Source organism: Martes martes (genome assembly GCF_963455335.1).
Source record: "Martes martes genome assembly, chromosome: 1".
Classification (NCBI taxonomy): domain Eukaryota; kingdom Metazoa; phylum Chordata; class Mammalia; order Carnivora; family Mustelidae; genus Martes; species Martes martes.
Window position 1 is genome coordinate 203,141,529 of NC_137888.1, and position 13,379 is coordinate 203,154,907.

General features: G+C 57.2%; 1 protein-coding gene across 4 annotated transcripts in view; it reads right to left on the reverse strand.

Moving 5' to 3' along the window:
- Positions 1-755: 755 nt before the first annotated feature.
- MAST3 (microtubule associated serine/threonine kinase 3) overlaps positions 756-13,379 on the reverse strand; it is a 28,635-nt gene continuing 16,011 nt past the window's right edge. For 3 of the 4 annotated variants that reach the window (XM_080805268.1, XM_080805267.1, XM_080805270.1), the window contains 13 exons: positions 11,237-11,369; positions 10,883-11,048; positions 10,227-10,328; positions 9,459-9,581; positions 8,519-8,628; positions 7,516-7,694; positions 6,775-7,019; positions 6,074-6,280; positions 5,573-5,799; positions 4,975-5,097; positions 4,265-4,401; positions 3,959-4,146; positions 756-3,133 (listed from right to left, as the gene is read on the reverse strand). In XM_080805268.1, coding sequence (XP_080661394.1) covers positions 2,601-3,133; positions 3,959-4,146; positions 4,265-4,401; positions 4,975-5,097; positions 5,573-5,799; positions 6,074-6,280; positions 6,775-7,019; positions 7,516-7,694; positions 8,519-8,628; positions 9,459-9,581; positions 10,227-10,328; positions 10,883-11,048; positions 11,237-11,369 — 2,473 coding nt within the window. In that variant the 3' untranslated portion in view covers positions 756-2,600. The remainder of the gene's footprint in view (positions 3,134-3,958; positions 4,147-4,264; positions 4,402-4,974; positions 5,098-5,572; positions 5,800-6,073; positions 6,281-6,774; positions 7,020-7,515; positions 7,695-8,518; positions 8,629-9,458; positions 9,582-10,226; positions 10,329-10,882; positions 11,049-11,236; positions 11,370-13,379) is intronic. The other variant, XM_080805269.1, reaches the window with a different exon arrangement.

The following is a 13,379-nucleotide window of genomic DNA, read 5'->3' on the forward strand; positions in this document are numbered from 1 at the left end:
GCGGCGGAGGCGGAGCCTCGGGGACATCCGAGTATTTCCGGAAAGAGCCGAACATACTCCCGCGGGACTGGCGGGTAGAGGCTGCCACGAGATCGCCGATTATTTCCGGAAACAGCCGAGTACAATCGGGTCAGCTAAGCCTATCCCCGGCTCGGCCGGGCTTTGAGATGACGGAGCAATTCCGGAAATCGCCGAGCGCCTTCCAGCGGGATTGATGGAACAGAGGCTGAGCCTCCAGACTGCGGAGAGTTTTGAAAAGAACCGAGTGTGCTCGGACCCAGATAGAGACCCTGGAAGTTTAGATCCACAGGCTGACCACTAACTTCCGGAACTTGCCAAGAATGGATAACTCCAGAGGGCGATTGAGGTGGCCCGGAGCTCAGGGAAGGGACGTCGGGTGGAAGAGGAGCTCGCCACAGAAAGCTGAGCTTTTCAGGAAAGCGGAACAGGCCGGGGTTGAGAACAGGCCGGGGTTGAAAGCGTTTCCATGGCAGCCTAGAGCTTGTGGGAACAGCTGAACGAATGCAGCCGTGCGAGCGCGAGAATACGCCCAACAAGAGCCTAGATGTGGACGAGTGTTTCCGGAAATAGCCGAAGACACGCGGGGACGGGGGCGTGGCCAAAGGTTTCTGATACTACCCAGAGCTCAGGAAGTAACCCAAAGCACTAGAGCTGGGGGGGGGGGGGGGGGGTTGGGTGTGTGTGGGGTGTGTGTGGTGGTGGGGTACAGTCCAAGCAAAAACCTGTATAGGAAGGGCACAAAGATGGTTTATTTATTTATTTAACACAGCTCAGGGCCCCAGATCGGTGTCTGGATGAAGATTTTAAGGGCAGAGCCTATGATGGGTATTCAGGGAGAGGGCAGCAGGAGGCCAGGGACCTGAGAAGGCATCAGGGAGATATCTCATTGGTGAACTCCTATGCAGCCTTCAGAACCCCTGTAAATGAAGCCAGTTTTCACCCGGTCCCCACCGCACTCTCTCTTCCCTTACCCCTTCCTTTGCCCCTCACAAATCCAGACACTGGACCTCTTTGTAAATGTGGGCTTTTATTCACGGTCAGCTCCAGGATGGAAAGAGGGAGCAAGTCATGCACAGCCTTGGTCTAGCTCCAACACCAGCCAGTGCTGGGTGGGGGTCTCTGGGAGGGATGCAGAGTGGGCTGCAGTGCCTGGAAAGTGCCCTCACCATGTGGGGCACAGTGATCTTGCCAGGCACCTCCAAATAGGAAATGGAGGTTCTGTCTGACATGCCCAGTGGGTCACACAGCATCCTAGGGAAGAAAGCTGGAGATGGGAGTCAGCTGTATCTGGCACCAGACTCTCCATTCAAGCTCCCTTGTCGACTAGGCCCATCAAAGGGCCTGGCTGCATGATTTTTACCAGGTGATTTGTGGGACAAGTCTCCACTCCTCACCAGGCCTCAGTTACTTGACTGTAAAATGGGGACGACGACACCACCTGCAGCCTTCTCAAGGCTGGCTGAGGAAGAAGCCACAAGTAAAAGCGTTTGGCATAGAGTAGATGCTGAATAAATAGTCATTGGGATTAGTTTTGTAAACACAAGGAAACTGAGGCACAGAGCGGGAAAGCCATTTTCCCAGAACCACACATGGAAGCCAAGATTCAAACTTGGGCCCCACTGCCCCCCAGTTGGGTTTTCTCATTTGAATTTCAATCTAGGAAGGCTGTGACACATGGAGGGACCACCCCCTGCCATGGGGTGTTTCAGACACATCATGGTCAAGGGCTCATCCTGGTGGGCATCAAGCACATGAAATCTTGTGCAGGGTGGGCATTCTTCTGCCCTGGCAGTACCCTTGGAGTCCTGAGTCTCCCTCCCAGAGCATCTGTGTCACCCTGTGGGATGGATGACCCCTCTGCCTAGATCTGGCGAACTCCTACTCATCCATCAAAGTCCCAGTTCCCACACCCCCTCCTCTAAGCTGAAGCCTTCAGGACTAGAAGCAAACTCTAGCAAGACTGGCCTAAGGATGGAGGCTGATAGTGAGAAGTAGCTTCCAGAATCCAGTCCATCATCGCCATTGCTTGTTTTGTGATAGAGGGGAATCATTTGTAGACTCTCCAAACTGGGCCCGGAGAGGTAAGCTTGCCTGTATCCCCTCAAATCAATGGGTCTTGGGCCAGGATGGGATCAAGTAACACACACACACAAAACTAAAAAAATACAGGAAACCTAGAAAACACGAACATACATGACTTGTCCAAAGTGCTTCCTTCTCAGCCCAGGGGGCAGCGTCTGCAAATGGGGTCCCAGGTGCAAGGGGCAGGACCCGGGCAGCCGCCTTCACAGTGGCAGCTCAGTCTACCCAGCGCTTATAAAAAGTAATAAATTAGTCGCAGGGATTTGCTGCTATTTACAATGCCACCCTCGTCCCCCATTCCGGCCCCTACGGCCCCTGATCTGCACCAGAACACGAGGGAGGTGCGGTCTCTGCCTTCCAGTAAGGACCGAGATGGGTTCTCGCCTTCAGGTGTCTTAGTCTGGTGGCTCAGTCTCCATCCAGAAGTCACTTTATGGAAAACACATTGCACAAAAAAAGCCCAACTCCTAGGCCAGGGAGAGGCCAGGTGGGAGGGATCAGTCCTTTCCGGCAGGTCCAAGAGTTCCAAGCACAGCCTCAGCGCCCTCCACGGCAATCTGTGGTACAGAGGTGAGCGGTCCGGTGGCCTCCTCGGGCGGCTCATCAAAGCTCACCTCCTGCACAGCCTCCTGCTTTTTGAAGGAGTCTCGACGCTCGGACAGGTGTAGCCGCCGCATGACCACCAGCTCTGAGTCTGGCCCACGGCCGCGGCGCCCTGACTCCCCATCCAGCCGTTCGCCAGAACCCAGCTTGTCAGCTGACTGCCCCCGGCGTAACCGCGGAGATCGGGCCGGCGCCGGCGGGTGCCCGGGGAGGGGTGAGGGTGAGCGGGGTGGGGGCACAGGCACGGGTGGGCAGGCCAGTGGCGAGGGCGGGATGCTGCTGGTAGACTTGCGGCGGCCGGTCTTGGGGCGGGGGGGCCCAAGTTTGGCGGCCAGGCCATGCAGGGAGCTAGGGCGGGTGTGGCCACCGGCGGCAGGAGAGGCAGGGCTGCTGGAGCTCGGGGAGACACTGGGAGGGGATGTGGTGTCTGTGGGGGACAGATGAGGGTCAGGGCCACCAGCTTCAATGTCTCTAGCCTTGAGGTGGGGCTAAGCTCACCTGCCAAAGCCCACATCCTTCCCCATGGCCACCCAGTATGTCTGCTTTTCTTGCCTCCTATTCTGTGTGCAAGTTGTTCCCTTGTCTTGGATATGGTGAACTCCTACTCATCCATCAAAGCCCTAGTTCCTATCCACCCACTTCCCATCTAATGACCTACCTCTCAAAAGGCCAAAGATATGCCCCACCCCACGAAGTCAGAGTGAGCCAGAGGGGTAGCAGCTGGGGTGCCCCGGCCCCCTGGAGGCCTTCCCTGCTTCCCCTTTGGGTTGCCCCAGCCTGTTCCTCCCTTCAGCTGAATGCTAACCCAGTGAGGCTGGGGGTGTCTGTGTTTGGCTGTCTCATGGACTGGGGTGCTCAGCATTGGGCCAAGTCACCCTTTCCTGGCCCAGAATGATCTTTCTAAAACTCAGATCCATCTAAAACATGCCCTCTTCTGTTCACACACCCTCCATGGCTCCCAACTGCCCACCAACATAAGCCCAGCTCCTTGGCCTGACCCATCTCCCAACTTCCTCCCTCCCCAGCCTTCCCCTGTTTTCACAACCCTTCTGTCTGCTGTTCGTGATGCTCCCTTGGCTGGGTACACTCTCCTTTGCTCTCACACCTGTCTCCTACCACCTCCAGGCTGCCTGGAAAGGCCCTTCTGGGGGCCTCATTTCCCACCTCATGTCATTCCCTCCTTTAAACCCAGCTGGCTCCCTCAATGGCCCAGGCACCACAGACCTGAGCTGGCCCCGGGGAGCACACGTACCTGTACCTGCTGGGACATCGGGAGCTGGGCTGCGGCAGGGCGTGGTGGGGCTGGGGGAGAGGCTGTGGGTGGGCGACCCTGGGAGGCTCTCGCTGGACGACAGGGAGTGGTGGAGGCCGGAAGAGAAGCTGCGGCTGGTATGCAGCACAGAGGACTGTTTTGAGATCTTCTTGAAGAGCGACTTCCGCCTGAGGGTGAGAGGCCCTGATGCTTCAGAACCTGCGCTCACCTCCCCACACCCAGCAGCCCGGGGAGCCGGCCCGGGTCCTCCACCAACACTCCGTGGAGGGTCCACCCGCCGCTCACCGGTCCTGCGTCTCCCGCCGGCGGCTCCGCTTGCTCCGGCGTGCCATGCGGCCCTTGGCCACATTCTTCCGGGCAGGGCCCACCTTGATGGAGGTGTTCTCCAGGGCGGTGGTCCGGAGGGCGATCTTGTTGCCGCTCTGTGGGCGGGATAGCGAGGGCTGACCCGGGTGCCTCCCATCTAGCGAGCCACCCGCCCACCCGCCTCCTCATCCATCGAAGCTCCCGATCTTATCTACCCACTTTTCGCCTAATGCCCACCACCCGGTGGACCAAAGGTACATGTCCATCATCTGTGTGCCCATGCAATCAGCCGCCCACCCCAGTACCTGCCGGTCCTAGGAGCTATCCAAGCAAGGTCCTGCCTCCTGGCCTATGCCCACCTCCCCACCCCCAGGCCTCAGCCCCTAAGGACCCATGGTTTGAGGAAGACAAAGACAGTACAGATACCCCCAGCCTCAAATGGTTGGGGTAAGCCAGAGGGAGAGCCAAACGCAGGGGCACGGGACGGGGGGAGGGGGGACAGAGAAGGTGGTACAACCTGGGCAGAGGGGAGGGGACCTGCAAGGCCTGGAGGTGGGACCAAGTGTGGAAAGGTGTGGTTCTGGGGCAAGAACCTCAGAGTCTAGAGCTGTCAGGGGGTCACAGGAGTGTCGAGGACAGGGGCAGGGGTTCTGGGAGCCGCAAGGGTGGGCAGCGGTAGGGGGCTGCACCTTCAGCAGCAGCTCAACGACGTCCATGTGCACCAGCCCCAGGACGGACTCCCCGTTGATGTGGGTGATGAGGTCCCCAGCTCGCAGGCCCGCCTCCTGGGCGGGGCTTCCCTCCTCCACGTTCTGGGGGTGAGGGTGGATGGCAGCGTCAGTGGTCTGGGGCCCCGCGACTGGAGACCCCATGCCACCTGAGTCAGCTGCGGGAGCTCAGCGAGTTGCTCCTGCCCATGCTGTTTCCTTGACCTTGGGGGCTGTTCAGAGAGTGACCAGTGGGGAGGGAACAGGCCCTGGGCTGGGGGGAGGCAGGACGACACCCCACTCCGCACCTGCAGGCATGGGGTGGGAGCTTCGTGCCCCACTGAGGTCTCTATCTCTCTGTCCGTCCCTGTCCGTCTTGCCCAACCCCCCTGCCCATAAGGAAGAGGGACAGCAAAGGCCCAGGTGGCCCCAGCTCCCTGCCCTGACTCCAAACCTTGCAGGGAATGAACCTGCCTTCCTGAGACTAGAGAGGGCAGCTCCAAAAGTAAGGCACCTTGCCAGGGGGAAGCTAGACTCAAACCAGGTCCCGCTCTTCCTGCTCACCCCACGGCCAACTTACCCAGACGACGTGGTGCACGGTGTAGACATCGCTATCGCCCATGTAGACGCGGATGGCCCGTAGGCTGAAGCCGTACTTCTTGCCTGAGCTGTGGATGACAATGGGGGGCCGCAGGCTGCCACACACGGGGGACGGGTCTCGGCTTGGAGAGGAGTCTCGGGATGACGGGTTTGAGGACAGTGAGCGTGGGGACAGAGGGCTCATGAGGGGGCCGCCGCTGCCATCATCTGCAGGACCAGGGTTGGGAGGGGGTCACTCCCTTGTAGGGACCAGGGTTGGGAGGGCAACCCCCGCCCCCACCAAGCTGATCACTCTGGCTGCTTTGCTGCTGTTCCAATGCCCCAAGCACGGTCTCCCCATCCCGCCTCTGCACAGGAATGCCAGTCCCCCAGCTCTCCCTAGGTCTAGCTGTGCCCCCCTGTCCCATGGCATGGCCCCAACCCAGAGGTCGAAATAGACGTGGGCAGGCAAAGAAAGACAAGGCTGGGCCATGCGCGGTACCGGCTGTGATGATGAGGGACAGGGCGGACACTGAGGCAGACTTGGGCACGCGGCCCCCGCTGGGGGAGACCCGGGACTTCTCGGGAGCTGGCTCTCTTGAGCCCCCAAGGCGGCGGCCCCGCCCAGCATCCAGGGCCCGTGGTGTCGAGTGTCGGGCTCCGGTGCTGTTGCTTCGCAGGCGCGCGTGGCTGAGGGCGGCTGTGTCAGCTGGGGGTCAGCACGGTTGGGGGTTAGCCTGGCCAGTCTCGCCACTCTGCCCCTCTGCCCTCAGGGAGCAAAGCCCCTTCCTCTCCAGTCAACGTGTACACCATTCAGCCTCCTCCTGGCCTTTCTTCAGGCAGTTCCCTCTTCCTACACTTCCTTCCTGCCCTGCTCTCCCTGGAAAGCTCCACTCTTCAAGTCCCCTTCTCTGGGAAGCCTTCCCCCACCCCTCACACCCCTATATCCCTCTCAGAGCTCCCCAGCCTCCTCCCTGTCTCTAGTCCCATCCTGACCCCATGAAGCTGGGGGTATCACGCGGGAGTAGCACTGAGACCTGAGGTCTCTCTGAAGCCCTGGCCTTTCCTATCTTAAAGCCTTTGTTAGGCAAGTGAATGGTCTCTCTGGAGAGCTCCTATTCAGCCTTCAAAGCCCATCTCAAATAGTCCCTCCTCTGGGTAACTTTCTACAATACTATCCCTGCCATCCGGGACCTCACCTACCAGAAAGGCTTGAGGGCTTGGGCATCACAGGGGTGGCTGCTGGGGGTGGATCAGGCTCCCCCAGAATGAAGATGGGCCTCTTGGGGCCCGCAGAGGCTGTATTGGCTCCTTCATCCTCTGACGAGAAGGCAAACTTAGGCATTGTGTCCAGGCTAATAGTATTCAAGAGGGATGGGCTGGGCCCCCGCTCAGGCTGGGAAGAAGACGACTGGCAGGAAGAACCAGAGGATGTCCAGGACCGCAGTCTGCAGCAGAGAAGAGCTAAAGTCACACTTGTCAGGTACCCTGGCCCCAGGACACCCAGTCAGTCACTCTTAGTGGCCATATTTTAACTCCCAGCTTAGAAACAGAGGTAATCTGTAAATGCAAGTGAGTTCCCTCTGCATGCTGGGTCTTCTGTCTGCCTGAGGAATTTCTGCCTTTTAAAATCCAGCTTCCGACACTCATCCTTTAGCAGACATTGATTATTTTTCTGTTGAGTCTGGTCTTTGAGGAATGAATAGGAGTTCTTTGGCAAAGGATATTCTGGTGGAGGGAACAGGGCCAACACAGTATGGTTGCACTGCCGCACTATGCTCGGTGTGGTTAGAGACGCAAAGCCCCCGGCTATGTTGGCGGGGCTTGAACACGCCGGCCCATGGGTTTGACCCTTTTTGACTGGGCCACTGGGAAGCTTTCTAGTGGCTCCAGCCCCCGGTGGGCTGGAAGGCTGGATCTGCGCATGCTCCCCGGCCCACCTACCGGATCTCTGTGCTCAACGCAGTGCTCAAGCCGGTGCTCAAGCCGGTGCTCAAGCTCAAGCGGCGGCCGTAGTCCACCTCGCTGCTGCGCTCCCAGCCTTCCTCCCGGTCCTCGCTGAAGCTGCGTTCGGCGAAGGTTGGGGTGGGCTGGGCAGCCAGGAACTCGGAGCTGCTGTAGACCTGGCAGCAAGAGAACATACCAGTAAGGACAAGGAGACAGGCAACCATACCCCCGGGAAAGAAGAGCCGGCTGAGTCAAAAGCTTCCTATAGTCCCCATGCTTTCTTGTGAGTCATTTCCTTCCACCCATACCCGCCACATCCCTAAGAACAGAAGAGTCTTTAGCCCACTGTACAGATGGAGAAACTGAGGTTCAGAGGGGCCTGGCTACCAATGGGGCCCCAGCTGGGGGTTTCTGCTGCTGATCAAGCACTCGGCATGGGGCTCAGGCCCGTGAGCGGCACAGAAGGTTTTTTTCATCCAGTTACAAAGGAAGGAGGCACTGAAGCTGGCGAGGCTCTAAGGTGAGACCCAGCAGAGCAGCACTGCTCACAACGACCCCAACACGGACACATCCCAAATGTCCATCGTTGGAGGAGTGAACACAGTAGGGCCCATCCATACAGTGGAATATTACTGGGCCATAAAGAGGAACGAAGCTGATATGCAGTCTACACTGTGGATGAGCCTGGAAGATGGGCTGAGAACGCAAGCGGCCAGACGTGTTGTGGGATTCTGCCTCGGTGAGAGATCCAGAACAGGCAAATTCAGAGACAGAAAGCAGATTAGTGGTTGCAGGGGCAAGGGGCCAGAGGAGGAGGGCTGAGGAGTGACTGCTCCTGGGGACAGGGGTCTCCCTCTGGGGTGATGGGAAGGTTCTAGAGCTAGACCAGAGGTGATGAGGGTCCAACATTCTGAACGTACTAAAGAACACCGCCACACCCCCAGAATGAACATCTTGCCAGGCTTCCTGAGCACTAGCGGTGTCTGGGGCCCCCGCCCACCTTGCTGAACCGGTGGGAACAAGACGAGAACTGAGGGATCTCTGTGGATGATTCCTCGTCGTTGGTCTCCTCATCCTCTGAGCCCAGGTGGCGGTACCGTTCGGAGCGTGCTGCGGGAGGGAAAGGCGCATGTAGCCCACCCGATGCCCAGAGGTGGCTGCAAAGGCTGTGGGGGTGATGTGGGGAGGGCGTCCTAGGCAGGGAGACACTGTCAGGGCAAAGGCATTGAAGTGGGACCGTGTCTGGTGTACTCAGGGACCACAGGAGGCTTGAGTGGCAGAGTACATGGCAATAAACCCCAGCTGTGTTCCTATGATCTGTGGGATCGCGGGTTGGAATTCTTGTGTCTGGCCCTACGTATCCTCACCCTTGGGATGGGTCTTCCAGAATTAGGAAATACTGTGCATCTTAAAAGGATGCTCCCCATTTTACAGAAGAGGAAACAGATGCTCAGAGAGGACCTCTGACATGCCCAAGATCATACAGCAAGTTCTGGAAGAGGTGTTGGAGACCGACGGCATTTCATCTAATTGGCTGGAACCCCAAGTAGGCAAAGGAAGACTTGTCAGCCCACTCACAGTGGCAGAGGGGCACAAGCAAAGCGCCCTGCCCTCTTGTGTGACAGACAGGGCTCCCTGCCTGGTCAGGGCTGGACACTGAGGAGGCTGAACCTGTCAGGCAAGGGTCTGCCACTCAGCACCTCGGCTTCCCCTCCCACAACCAGGAGGATGGTGTGGCCTCCTGAACCCAGATGCCCAGGAAACCAGTCAAGTGGGGGGCAGCTGCCAGCAGATATGCTCTAATTTCTCAGAAAGCTCTGGAAGTCAGAAGCTCCAGGCTCAGGGTGAGGCACTTGGGTGGAGACCCTGGCAGACACCCCCCCCTCTCTGTCTCAGGAGAATGTGGGGTGGCAGAGCCCATCCCCTCAAGCCCCACTTACTGTCAAAGTAGCTCGTGTCGTCCTCGGCTTCAAGCTGTGGCACAAATTCAGCTTTGTGTCGCAGAAGCCCGGCCCAGTCCAGTGTCCAGAAGAAGGGGTGCTGCTTTACCTCATGGGTGCCCCCTGCAGACATGCCCAGCTTAGCCCTGCGGGTCCCTGTCCCCACTGCCCCCTGGGCCAGCTATGAGCCCAAACTTGGCCAACACAGAACCATGAAGACGGCGATGGGAGCAGCCGCGGTTTCATAGCCCGAAGAGGGACAGAGCTGGGCCTAGAACCCAGGCCTTGTTCTTGCCTCTGCTGGATTCTGAGATTCCCACCACCTGGAGAAACCCCAGAGTCCCTGGAGGGCTTCCTTCCCAGGCCTTTTCCATGTATTTTGACTCCATGGAGTAGAGCTGATGGCGTGAAGGTATCCTGTTCCCCAGCCGCAGCCCCTGTGCTCCTCCCCAGTGGCTAAGCTTCATCAAGAACGTGACCTATAGTGGCTCCAAGAGTCTCAAACAGTCCCTTAACCATTAATTAGATGGCTAGGGAAATCCAAACAGTGGGATCCAGTGGGCTGGGCCTCTGAGGACCCTAGGACATAGGCTGTGGTGACCTTGCAGGCTCCCATACTTGGCCTCAGTGCCCCTTGTCTGCAAGTTCCTGGTGAACTCCTATGTATCCTTCAAAACCCCAGCCCCAAGTTCCCCTCCTCCATGCAGCCTCTCAAGTAGAGTTCTTGCTTTCCCCCCACCTGGGCCCCTGCCCCCCACATTCACATACCAGTGCCCAGACGGTCCAGTGGGCTCTGTCGGAGCAGCCTGGTGATGAGGTCCTGGGCATCAGCTGGGAGGGCCTCATCCCCTTCCGGCCACATGATCTCATCTAAAATGAGGAGCGAGAAAAAAAAATAAATTAATACAATGAAATAAAATAGAATAAAATAAGAGAGGGAGTGAGAGCGTGAGGATAGCCCTTCGTAGCAATCCCCCCACCTCCCCTCACTCACTGCACACCAAACCAGCAGCCTCCTCTGTCCCCTCAATGCCACCAGGCTCAGTCCCACCCACAGCCTTTGCTCTGGCTGTGCCCCTCTACCAGGGCTGTACGCTTCTACTTCTGTGGCTCCCTCTTGCTCCTTTAGGCTTTGCTCACACTGTCACCTCAGTGAGGCCTCTGTGACTCCCTATTTCAGGCAGCCCCCCATCATGTCTGGAACCCCATCCTTCCCTTCTTCCTGCTTCTTTTCCTTGGCATTTTTGGTATCTGATGTCCCGTAATTTGCATACTGATCTCCCTCACTGTCTGTTTTGCCCTTGGCCATGTCCCCAGTGTCCGGTTGGGGCAAGGCACCCTGAAGGGGGTGGGGGGCTGCTGCCCAGAGCCCCGGGGCGGGGGGGAGCAAGACTCGAACCGCGGCCATGTTGGGGGAAACGCACCACTGACCACCTGGCCGAAGAGTTCCTCGGGGGTGTCTCCGAAGAAAGGCACACAGCCCACGAGGAATTCATAGAGGACCACGCCCATGGCCCACCAGTCCACTGGCTTCCCATAGCCCTGGCGGAAGATCACTTCGGGTGCGATGTACTCAGGTGTCCCGCACACCTGGGTCAGGCAGAAGGGGGAAAAGGGGGATGGCCTCCAACTCCAGAGAGGCCGCGAGAGAGACGGAGCGACCAAGGCCAGGCTGTGCACGGGGTGGAGGTGCTGCAGGGTGTCCCCATGTCCCGAGGGTCGGGGTCCAGACAGAGGGAGGTGGTCCCACCCCTGGGGCCACTGGCCCACCCACACACCTGCTTGTCCACGAACTCCCGGGTGTCCTTCTCGATGTGACCCTCGTAGAGGTTGGTGGCCATGCTCATGAGCCCAATCTTGGACAGGCCGAAGTCAGTCAGCTTGATGTGGCCAAGCGAGGTGATGAGCAGGCTGCGGGCGGGTGAATGGTGCGCTCAGGACCAGGGGGGACCCCCCTGAGGTGCCTGGTGCCTGCTCACACCACCCCAGAACCTGGTGCCACCCAAGCTGGGCGGAAGTCCAGCCGGGGAAGCTTCCCGAACGCTGGCACGTTCTCATAATAACCAGTAGATTCTTAGGCGGTATTTCAAATCTAGCAAACATCTTGGCGCACCTACTGCATGCTTCTGCTGTCGCTACTGAGCACCTACTGTATATTACACTTTTCAAATATAAACTTCCTGAGAATCACTCCGTCTCCCCACTGTGTGTTAAAACACCTGCACCCCTACTGGGGGGATCTACAATGTATTTTTGTACATGTGTTTGTTCTTTTTAACAAACTAAACCCTTTCAGGCACTTATTGTTTACATTCTCTGTTGAACAGTGAACATAGTTTGAGCAGCTGCTGTATACAGAAATCTTTCTGTGCACTTCCTAAGAGGACCCACTTTTGAAAACTTGTACACCTACTGTGTACCCTGCTGTTGGAGTTTTCCCATCAGCTGAAGTACATACACGTTTTGCTAGGTCGTAGAATGCCCCCACACCATCTTTATAAAGTCACATTTTCACGTACCTCCTGGTACACGGGCTGGTTCATTGCTGGTTCATTTCTAGAGAACTCACTGTGTAGATCCAAGTGGTCTGATAAACCCTTCATTTGGCACATCCTGTATACCTCGACTCTATGAAGAAACAATTCTGTGCACCGACTACGTGTAGACACTATTTTTAAACATAAGGGATGTTTCCTGAGCAACTACTCTATACACCAGCCAAGGAAAACCATTTTGGTGTAGCCGCCAGGTGCAGTTAAAACCAAGGGCTTGGGGCCCCTGGGTGGCTCAGTGGGTTAAGCCTCTGCCTTCGGCTCAGGTCATGATCCCAGGGTCCTGGGTTCGAGCCCCACATCGGGCTACCTGCTCAGCGGGGAGTCTGCTTCTCCCTCTCCCACTCCCCCTGCCTGTGTTCCCCCTCTTGCTGTGTCTCTCTCTGTTCAATAAGTAAATAAAATCTTTTAAAAAATAAATAAATAAATGAGGACGCGCTAGAGCACAGCAGCCCCTCATCCAACAGGACTAGTATCCTTACGAAGAAGGGACATGTGGACACAGACGTGCGGAGGGAGGATACCACGTGAAGGCTGGAGCGATGCTGTCACAAGCCATGAAATCACCAGAACCTTGGGGAGAGACCTGAAAGAGATCGCTTCCTGGCACCTCCAGAGGCAGCCCTTGCTAATACCCGGATCTTGGACTTCTGGCCTCCAGGACCGTGAGAACACATTTCTGTGGCTTTAGCGGCCTAGACTGTGCTACTCCGCTCAGATGGCCCTTGCCAATGAATGCACCTTCTCCTGACTTTGGGATGTATTTGAAATTTTCCAAAGTGAAAAAAATTTTCTCAAGCACCTGTTATGTGTGCCTACCTCCCTGAGCCCTCTGGGGTCAGACACTTGCCTGTGCCTTTTTGCAGATGACGGTCCCAGGCCTGGGAGGGGCAGGTCCTGCCTTGGGACGTGACCTGAGACCCTTGGGAGACCTCACCCCACTCTAGGACGATCCAATGAGTTTTGCTGGGCACAGGGCTTCCTTAGAGTGTTGAGCATAGAGGCCCAGGTATACAGCAGGTGCCAAATACACACTTCATCTTCTGAGCCACTGGCAAACTATGAGATGCCCTAGAACCAGGGAGGGCTCTTAACACTTCTTGCCTGGTAGCCACAGGGCACTTGATATAAAAACAGCCCCTGGCTCTATAAACAGCAGGTGCTCAATTAATGCAGGCGAGAGTGCCTTGTAAATTATGTATGGCTTACAGAGCATGAAGGATTATTCACACATGTGTCACCCATAGAGAACCTGGTATGCAGTAGGTGCTTCTTAGGTGCTAGAGTAAAATAAACCTCCCAAGGCTCTCAAGAAACATATTCTTTTCCTTTCTTCCCTGCACGAACAGGCTCAAGATATGCACAGTCC